The 10516-nt window shown below is 33.3% G+C and overlaps 2 protein-coding genes across 3 annotated transcripts; one reads left to right on the top strand and one right to left on the bottom strand.

Annotated features, from left to right (window-relative positions):
* Positions 1–623: 623 nt before the first annotated feature.
* LOC143446316 (uncharacterized) lies at positions 624–6909 on the bottom strand. 2 transcript variants are annotated; one of them, XM_076945916.1, is made up of 12 exons: positions 6607–6909; positions 5807–5872; positions 5541–5699; positions 5254–5402; positions 4922–5064; positions 4658–4766; positions 4470–4548; positions 4132–4307; positions 3888–4009; positions 3637–3741; positions 3382–3446; positions 624–3266 (listed from the first exon to the last, which is right to left on the bottom strand). In XM_076945916.1, the coding sequence occupies exons 1-12, from the start codon at positions 6688–6690 to the stop codon at positions 3180–3182; spliced, it is 1344 nt and encodes a 447-aa protein (XP_076802031.1). In that variant the 5' UTR covers positions 6691–6909; the 3' UTR covers positions 624–3179. The 2 variants fall into 2 exon arrangements, with proteins under 2 accessions (XP_076802031.1, XP_076802025.1); XM_076945910.1 differs by having other exon boundaries at positions 625–3266; positions 3382–3452; positions 6607–6908.
* Positions 6910–7637: 728 nt separating this feature from the next.
* LOC143461175 (uncharacterized) lies at positions 7638–10118 on the top strand. Its single transcript, XM_076958994.1, has 7 exons — positions 7638–7810; positions 8401–8503; positions 8580–8709; positions 8938–9021; positions 9183–9318; positions 9564–9658; positions 9936–10118. Exons 1-7 carry the CDS (start codon positions 7727–7729, stop codon positions 10066–10068), a joined length of 765 nt encoding a protein of 254 aa, XP_076815109.1. The 5' UTR covers positions 7638–7726; the 3' UTR covers positions 10069–10118.
* The last annotated feature ends 398 nt before the right edge of the window (positions 10119–10516 follow it).

Genomic DNA, 10516 nt, shown 5'->3' on the forward strand with positions numbered 1-10516 from the left:
AGTTGCTATATTGTACGTCAACAACTTTTTTAGATATACATTTCCAACTTTTAGGAGGTAAATATATACATTTTTCATGTTTACCCAAACTTTTTCTGAAAGTAAGTTAAGATACGACCTTATTAATGAAGCATAAATTGAAAAGATATTCCACCTTCAAAAAATTTACCTCAAAATTGGATGTTTATGGTTTTGTTCTATTTAAACCTTATAGCGTGGGGTAATTTTAAGGTTTACACCACTGCAAGTCCTTATAATTTTTTTTATAATTTCCAAACAAACTTTAAGTAGGCCCGTTGTTGTAAGTAATCATATTAGATATGTCATAATTAGTTTAGAAGAAAAATTTTTTTTCTAGATTTCACAAATTTGTAATACTTTTTTTTTCAATGATCAGAAGTGTTTCTTCAAACATTTTTTATTTTTTGCCTTATAAAATTCTTTTTTGTGAAAAGTTTTGGTTTTCTACGTAGTGATTGTGTGTTTATGTTAAATTTTCAAACAGCTTTTGGGGTAAAATGGGTACTTTATAGGTAAAAAATTTGAGGGTTAATTTGAATACCATTGTTGTTTTTATTTAATGGTCAAAAAATGTTAAAATCTTGTAGCCTTGTACAAAACGAAATTCTTCATCCACTGATAGGGCATAAGCCAACAATTTCTCTTGCGATAGCAGGAAAATTTGACAATTTTCAGCCACTATGGAGGATAAGGTTAGACCACTAAAAGTTTTAAATCTCAAGCTTCTTTAATATACATGCACTATCACACGCATCACAGTAGAAATCATACAGGAAAAATCAGCTCACTTGCTGTCAATTTGTGACAGTATTAATAACATAAATCAGAATTGAATTGGTTGAGATATGGAAATGGATGCAGAATTACGCACTATAAGAAATATTCCTAAGATAAACACAAAGTCATTTTAAAACAGCTTTACAACACAAACATTTTTATTTTACCAAGTATTATTTATACAGTTTTGTTTGTCTGAGGAAGCTATTACGTATTTCTGATGAAAGCAATGCATGTGCACAGTGTGTGGTATTGTCTGATTGTCACAACGTCAAGCTACAAGTTTGTTCATCTAAAAAATCACAGTGTAACTACCACCAGAGAAAACAAAAATAACTATATAGGTAAAGCAAAGCAAAAGCAATTTTACTAACAAAGATTCGTTGAACACTATTTAGTGACCTGTAGATACGTGGAAACACCAATTGATAATTAATAATACAGTGACAGCACAAATCAATGGAATGAATAAAAAGCTGAAGAAAAGATTTTTAAATATTAAGTACCGTATTTACTTGATTGTAAGCCTCATATGATGGTGCTAAAAGGGTAATTTAGTAAGTGGCGTGTAAATATACAGTAAGTCCTATTGGAACAAAAGGTACGGTAATCCTCTGCAAAATACTCACTATTTTATATGTTTCTAAGACAACATAACAGGTGCAAAGAAGAAAGATAAAATTGTAAACAAGGGGAGGCCAAAAAAATGCCAAATAAGCTTTTGGTTTAATAAAAAAACGTAAGCCACAAAAATGATGATCAATACAAAAAATTTTATACAGTTGAAAAAATATGGTATGTGCAGTATTGCACACAATAGGCAAATTTTTGGAAAACTTACTGTTTCTGCTACTTCCTGTGCAAGACGTTCAAAAATAAGATTGCAATGTTTTTTAAGCTGGACCCCGTTTAGGCCCTACTCCAATGCCCCAAACAAAATCTGAAAACAAGTTTTTTAATGAACTAAAAGCCCATTTGAACAACATAAATAAACTTTGCAGTCCAGCAATAATTTCTTAAAGGCAACAACAAACAATGCAGTAGCAGAAGTACAACATGGCAGTTGTGCCACATTACTATTGTGCCGCATTACTTCAGCGTTCTTGGTATAAGCAGTGATACGAATTGTAAAGGATGTCAAATAAATGTTTGTCAGTCATTCTGGTTCTCATTTTTTCTCAATGGAGAATTTTCCTTTTTATGTACGCAGATTTGAAAATTTTCCTTGGTTTTGCCATGTTTGATGAAACATGTGAAAGCAGTTGATTGTACATACAGGGTCTTGTGGAAGGTGAGACCATTTGAATTTACAGTTCTACATAGCTGTTGTTGTGCGATGTGATTATACTTGCTATTGCTATGCAATATCTACTCTAACACGTACCATAACTTCGGTGACCTTATAAAATTTGTGAATGCAAGTTAACATTTACCACTAAATGCTTGAAAAAATAATTTGCTCCTGAATAAGGCAGTTTTCTGTCAGCCAAATTGAAATAAATTTTGTTACTCTTGAACTTTCACTGTTAGTTTCATATCTCTTTATCTTTAGTTCGAAGTTACATGTGAGCCTGATGATGGCCGCAGGCTATAGGTAGGGGCCACAGGTATAGCCGCATACCAGGTTTTTGAACACCAAGATTTCAAATCGTTGAGGAATGCTTGAAAGGCTAATACTATGAAAGTATGATAGAGAGCTACATTTAAAACTTTGTTTGTAGAATGAAAGTGAACTTATGTACAATCCGCAGTTACACAAGAAAACTTCTTTTTGATTACATTGGTGATGATTGATTGGACTTGTTACATTCTCTCTTGTAACCATTTTTTCACATTTACCATGAAAGGCTACTACAGTTCTCTTCCCTTTTGGTGTTGCTAAGTATCAAATGCATTTCTTTCAATTCTATTTTGTAGAAATGAATTTAATAGGGAAATTGCTAGATTTTCAAAACAATGTGCTAAATCTTTGCGTCATTGGGGGATGGGCTAAAGAGGAGTCAATTTGAGAAAATTGCAATCTTTTGTTTTACATCTTGCACATGAAACGCAGCAGAAACAGTGAGTTTTTAAAATGTGAACACCCCTTAGTTGTGCAGTTTATGGAAGATAAAAAATTGTAACACAATGATGTTTATAATATTAATACAGTGAACACCGAACAGTAATTTACTGTGAAATGCTGTCTATATAGACTGTATTATTAGCTTAAAAACATGATGATCAAATGTAATTGCACTACAAAATGACAAGCATTGTTACATAACTGGTTCACTAAACAATTACCTTGAGAAGTGCAGGTTTGCAGAATTGAGAAATATAATCCAAACTCCTAAGAAGGCCGAAATATACATTACAAAGTAACACTCACTACAACCCTTTCAGTCCTTGTTTCTAACTACCGGTGTGTTTGTCTTGCAGTCATCATATGCATAATTAACCCAGACTGCACTTGGACAATGAGCCTCCTAAAAATACACAGATATTTATGGAAGTAGTCAGGCAATATAAAGTAACATTAGTGCATGGATGACTGATGACTAACATTTTACAGAAAGAAACCTCACCCATAACATTGCTTACCAATAATGTTACTTTTTCCTTTTCCACCATCATTTGCATAGAAAGTGGCAGATTTTTTTTGTCATCTACACCTAACAAAATATAAATTAGTTTTAGTTTACTGCATTCCACCATAGATAAAAGGCAAGCAAACACTTTACTTTCAAAGCTTTTGACCAAAACTAAGTTTAGTGCATCTTTACAATCTCCAGTTACCTTCAATCACATGCTTTTAATTTTCTCAACAATGTTAGGCTTATAATAATGGCCACTTACTTTCTTCTTGTAAAGGCAATTCAGTTATTGGATCCAACCTAATTTCATCAACATTTTGTACAACCTGCTTAAAATTTTGGGGAATTGATGTTTTTGCATTCTTTTCTGAGCAGCAAAAAAATTGTAAATCAATACTTATGTAAAGTTTAGAGCAACTGTATAATTTACAGTCAGCTAATCCTAAAAATTATACTATGACACCAAGTAGCATCAAACACAGTTAACAAACAGCTACAAAAAATCAAACTTACTGAATTTGCTCATTGTATTCGTTACTTCTTTACTAGAAATGACAGAGCTTTTCTCGCTGCTTGAACACCACAGTTCGGTTATTTCTGATAATGGTTGATGCTCTCCAATATTTAGTCTGTGTCTATTACATAAAGATTTTTCTTTCATTTTGATAATATAGCCTCTTGTATGTCATTTTTCAGCTTCATTTGTAAAATCTTTGTTTTACAGCAACATTTACTTTTATCAGTTATTTCTACTTACTTTCCCAGCATCCTTCCAGACATGGCAGTCTTTACAACTGCAACATCGTATGCTTCGCGCCTGATGAAATGTTCATGCTTTTGCCGGTGTTTTTTCACTGGTTTAAGACTACTTGATATATTTTCCTTTTCTGTGCCAGTATCAGTTGTGGCAACACTTGCAGCTGACTTATAACTCTTTTTAAAAAATATATATATATTATAATATCAAGGTACACAAAAACCTAACATTCTGCCAACCCCATGTTTAGTTAAACAGCCATAATTCAGACTATAAACATAAAAACTCATAGGAACAAAGCAATTGGAATATATTTTACTGTAAGAATATAAACAAACCAGAGGTAGTTTTAACTTGAAAGAATGAAGTTTTGGAAACTCAGGTGGAGGTGGAAACACAATAGGTGGAGTTTCAGACCTAAGATTTATCAAGCAAATCCTTTTATTGGAAACATCAGCTTTGTGATATCATCTATCAATATGTAAAAGATAAGTAGGATTTCATACTTGATTAGTCCAATACCAACCTTGGAGAATCTGCATCATCACTGTTTGATTTCATGGCACTTTTTAATATTCCAGGCAAGGTGATAGTATTAACTGCATTGGTTTCACTTTCAAAACTAGTGTGACTATCTATAAATGTAAAGAATAAGTGACACTTTCTTTAAATTCATACAAAGCAAAAAACCTTGAACAAGTAATCAAAGAAGTTATAGTAGTTGCAGTAAATACCTTATGTGCCATGGGTTTCATTTCTATCACATTAAGCTAAAAACGAAGCATCATACCCATTTTGGAATTTGCTGTCAAAGAACTGTATCTTGAAAGCATATGCTCTGTAAGTGTGTCTGGAGACAATGCAGGGTGAACAGGCTTTGTCCAGAAGTTCTGGTCTGCTTTAACCTTTTTCCAGAAATCCTCCAACTCAAACCTGCAATAATCCAACATAAAAAACAAGCAGAGCATTTCACATGATACGTAATGCACAGCACTACACACGCACAATATGTTTTACGCATGAGTTAAGTGGTTAACCTTAAAATGCTAAAATATATCATAATGTGCATCCCTCAATTATTACTTAATGATAAGGTAGAATGGAAATTAAATGATAACGAACCTTTGTTGAAGCAATCCTCTGCTTTTCATAAGCTTTTCAACTGCAACCAAATGATAGTAATGAGATTTCGGAATATTTCTCAAGAATTCTATATCGTTTTTTAAAACATGTTTGGGCAAACGCCGACTTGTGACATGTGCTTCTTTGACCTATGGCAAATATCAAGTCAAGTTTAAACGCAGTCCAGGGCCAATTAGCAGGAAAAGTAATCATCCCAGCCAAATTGATACATTATGTTGACCACTTTTTCTAACACTTATCAATTACTTTTAAAATAATACCAGTACCTTCCTTTTTTCTTCTTTTAATAACTTCTTCTTCAAAGCCTCTTCCCTTGCAGCAAGCTCTTTTCGCTGTTTATCTACTTTAGCCTCAAGTTTGCTTAAGTACACTGAATAATAGTGATCTCTCAAACGAGTGAGATCTCGTAAGACGTCCATATAACGCTGCAAAAATACCAATACAAGATGACAGTGCGACAAAGTTTTCAAGAGATTTGCAATTTCATAACTAGTTTTAATTTTCAAATCAGGAAGCTCAAACGGGCATATACTTGGTTCTGTTTTTTGATATCCTCAGCATCCATTTCTTCAATCTCCATTGGGACATTTTGCTTCTTCTGTTACAAAACAAAACAATTCTCTTTTATTTAAGCTTTAGGGTATCAATATTGAAAAACATGCCATAACAAATGATTGATGTAAACCAAAACTATAGACACAATGAATAGTATTTTTGTTTCAACATATATGTCAGAAATTTGAACATTGTCCGTCAATGAACGCTTATTCCATAACACACTGAAACTTTTAAGTCTAAGAACAAAGTGAAAAATAGATTCAAGTATCTATTTTTATAATAAGCAAGCTGTATACTGTTGCAATAAGCCTGCAAAGTATTAGCAGAAAAATTGTATGGGTCTAGTGCAGAAGTTCACAACCTGATGACGTCACAATTTGATTAGCCGGGGTCTAGTACACAAAGGCATACTGTGGTTGTGCACTTCTGCACTAGACCCAATTTTATAATTCCAAACGCTCAAACCTAATACAAACATTGAAGCAAAGATGTTAAATTGTTATAAATTGAAAAATTAATTAATTAATTATTAGCCATTTTTATCAATGGTTACTATGCACGGTTTAGCCCCCAAACCTTAAACAAATGTTCCACATTACTTGTAAATTGTGCATGCTGAAGCTACTACAGTACTATATAAAGTCTAACAATCTTTGTTCATTAAGAGGTAAGGCAATGGAATACAGCAAAAACAACAAAACTCAAATAATTAGCTTGTAAAAGCCATACACGTTTCAAGCCAACTAATTTTCAATTAACTTTTTAAGTGTCAACCTTTCGTTTCTTCAAACCATTGGAACGAGGTACTGTGCTAAATCCACCTATGCCAGAAAAGCTTGCATGTTGAAGGAAAGACATTAATTGATGTTTTCGTAACAAGGTAAGCAGAAATGTTGGTAAGGTTTATAGTCTGATCAGCTGTCTGACAGAGGCTTTAAATGATGGTTTTGCACCTAAATTCGAAAGCTTAGTGGTGACGTCTTGGTAGAAAATTAGGCCGATCACCAAGCATGTTGTGCCTATAAATAAACTAGCGACTGGCGTGTTTATCACCGTAACAACGTACTTCACTAGATCACGGAATCAATGGAATCATCAATTTATAGACACTACATAATCGTGTTAATGTAATATCTATGGACTGATGATAGGAATTGCACAACAAAAATCGTAAAAGAGTGAAGTAATAATAGAATACAATCTCAACTTTTATCTTTCATTTCAAAATAAAACAAGCTATAACTGACGTTTAATGATATAGGAATCTTTTCGTAAACCCGCGCTTCACGATACTTCAAAAATAAGTACAAAATATTGGTAACAAAATAGTAAATTTTAATAGCACTTACAACAATTAATATACAACTTTTAAAGTCTTTTTGATCAAAATAGGAAATTTATGAAACATTATTTTTGAGGTGATTTTGAAAAAATGCAATAACTAGCTTTAAAAGTATGTTATGAAGAAAGCACGTGTCATTTTTTGTTGAGAAAAACATCACCTGCCATCTATTTGCACAGTTACACGGTTTTATCAATCGTTTCAAGAAAGCTTGAACAGACCAGACTAAGACATACTGTAAAGTTTGGCGCTTTAAACCGGAAGTCATATGATTAGATACGTTTGATGTTACAAGCTATAGTTTTCCTAAAATGTAAAACCTGTAGGCCAACCGAAAAATGGTCCATGTTAAAGTGGTGATTCGTGAAGCTTTGGAAGATTCGAATTTAAACATGTCATGAACAGGGACACGTCATCGTTTTCATTGAGATTTTTTATCGAGTTTTCTTTAGCGTACATCTCAGTCATCTCACGTTTTTTATATTTGAAAGTATCCTACAGTTGATTTAAATTAGGTTGAAGGAACAGGAGAATACAAAACGATTGTCAAAGATGTCAATAAAACAACACTTCCAAAAATCTCTCTTTACTTTGTTCTTATTAAGCGTTTTGGTCTTGATTTACTTAACCAGTGAGGTAAGTTTCAACAACTTTGTGTAACTTAGTCTATCGTAGGCTGTTGTTTCGAATAAGTTAGCTTACAAAACAGCGTCTTAGTTACTATTTACTTTATGTCATCTAATTTGATTTTGTGGGTATCTTACAACAAGGAGCGGCTTATAATCAGGCTGTTTGTATTTGTAACGTCGGCTGCTGTCTGAGATTAACCCAGTATCCTGAAAAAGTAATGCAAATTGTTTTTCCTTTGTGAATTTAATCGTAATATTTTATCGATCTCAACCTGTAACCGTGCATCATAGACAATGCGCTTGGTGGCGTAGGTAGTACTTACGGCGAAACCTACGTTAAGTTAAGTTCCATGAACCTTAGTCAACGGTAGTTAACTACCTATTAGTTTCAACTCATGTTCAAACGCGGCGTGCATTTAAAATTTTATCTTTTTTGTTAAGCTTATAGGTATAGTCGAAGCAATAGTCTACAGTATTAAAATATAGGCTACTTTATTTCGTTTTCTAATTGGCTTATTGACATTGTGCATGTTTTTGAAATAAGTTATAATGTATTTCTAATTTTTCATTACAGTTTTAATTCAATTTCTTTTCTAGACCGAGTGCACCCTAGGAAAACGAAAAGGCAAAAAAGAAAAAACTGGTCAAAAACCTGATGGAGTAGCTTATAACAACAAAAAATTTCCTACCAGTTGTCACGGTAGGCTATAATACAAGGTTATTAATTTTCGTTTGCTATTGTCACTTTTTTTAACAATCGGAATTCTGATCAATAGTGTGTCGGCTGATGGTGGAAGAAATTAACTCCTCCCTGAAGAAGGGAGAAAAAGAAATGACAGAAGAACAAATAAAAGAGAAAAAGCGAAAAGACCGACGTAAAAGCAAAGCTGAAAAGAAGAGAGAAAAGTAAGCTAATCGAAGACATTAATGTCGTTTCCATTCTATGCCTTACTCTGATGACCTCACTTGACCTTGAAAGTCTTTTGCAATGACTATTTGAAACGTTGTCTTTGTTTGTTCTATGTTTTCTCTACCTCCTTTGATGGCTTCTCTACCTCGTAAACATAATTAATAAATTCGTGTGTGCTGTAGTCTAGAATTAATAGAAAGATATTCGCAATTTGTCTTGTTTAGGAGCATGCCTATACTGGTAGCCATTGAGGATGTTTGCAACGCCATGCTAGAATACGCCCCACAAGATAACAAAACCAAGTTCAGGTAAACCAATTTTTTTTGCAATTTAGGACAACATAAAACGCCAGGGAAAAGCCATAGTGATATTGCCAATTTCATGCCATGGGGCAAAACGTTTGTATGAAATGATGATGGAATGCAAAAATTCTACAATTCATAATAAAAAATGCAATACTACTGTACAGATACGTCAAAATGAAAGATTTGAAGGATGTCAAGGTATTGATAAAATCCCAAGAAGATGGTGAAGCAGCTGGTGAAGCACTTGAAGAAACATACGACCGATTTCGTCACCCTGAAACCAATCGGCTCATGTCAATGGTAAACAAACATAAAGATATAAAATTATTGAATAATTCAAGCGAAAATATTCGTATGCTTTTACAATATAGACTATTAATATACAATACGTGGCACAAAAAGTGGACAGGGACCAGGGTTATGTATTTTTAGTTGACTCAAAGCTATTAGACTATAAGATATAATTTGCGGTCTATCTGACTAGAATGACGACTACAGGTTATAGCCTACGTGTACAAATATAAATGACTTGCTTATTTCAAAAGTGCGATGAGATCATAAACGCTCAAGAAAACAACATTTTAAAGTGGAACACTTTCGAACACAAAGGAGACCTTTTGGATTATTTGTGTAGAGAAAGGTATATGCTTGGAGGAAAAGTTTCTTGCTTTAAAGTATTTGTGCTTATTTTGCAAGTTTGCGCGCTTAAATCAACATGAACATCATCAAACGGATAGTATCAGGGAACGGCATATCAGCTTACATTCCTGTTCAAGCCCGATCTACACAAAGCATTGCTTTTTATTTCTGTGGTTCTAAATACGATTAATGGACTCTAAAGCTCGTTTAAGGATATTTTCAAGCCGACTCGTATGGCCGTGAGCAGATTTTTATTAAAGTTATCTTGTTATGTCCAGAGTGTTTGTTGGAGAACCTATTGATCATGACAGCTGCTTTGAAGAGGAATCTGCAAAATCTTCATTGTGGGAGACTGCATTTGACGTCATCTTCGAAAAGCACCCAGAGTTAAAAACTCAAGATTATAACTAGATTCTGTTAATCATGATTAACTATTAAAGTTTTCCTGAGATCTTGAAACATTTTATGTCTGCATATAGGCTATGTGTTTGCTGCATAGACGGTGAAATTCTCAGATGCCAATGACATGACAAAAGTAGTTCAGTACTTTCTAAACCATTTAATTCATATCTATCAGCGACATTAACAACTTATAGGAGTTTAAGTAACGTTATATTAACCTTAAAAAATATTTCATTTTTCACAATTTTTTAGGCAGACCTATAGAAATAATAGTTAGCACAACACACAATAAGTTTATGAACAACTAGGCCTGAGTGTCGCAAAAACTACACAAGATAGCCACAAAAGTTCAAGTTTAAGGACAGCTATAGGCTACTTGGCTATGTCAGTCGAACAATAATGTATAACTTATTATGTGCAAGTCATTCTTCGAATGAGCTGAAAGCTTTCAAAATCC

The sequence above is a fragment of the Clavelina lepadiformis genome, chromosome 1, assembly GCF_947623445.1.
Source record: "Clavelina lepadiformis chromosome 1, kaClaLepa1.1, whole genome shotgun sequence".
NCBI lineage: Eukaryota > Metazoa > Chordata > Ascidiacea > Aplousobranchia > Clavelinidae > Clavelina > Clavelina lepadiformis.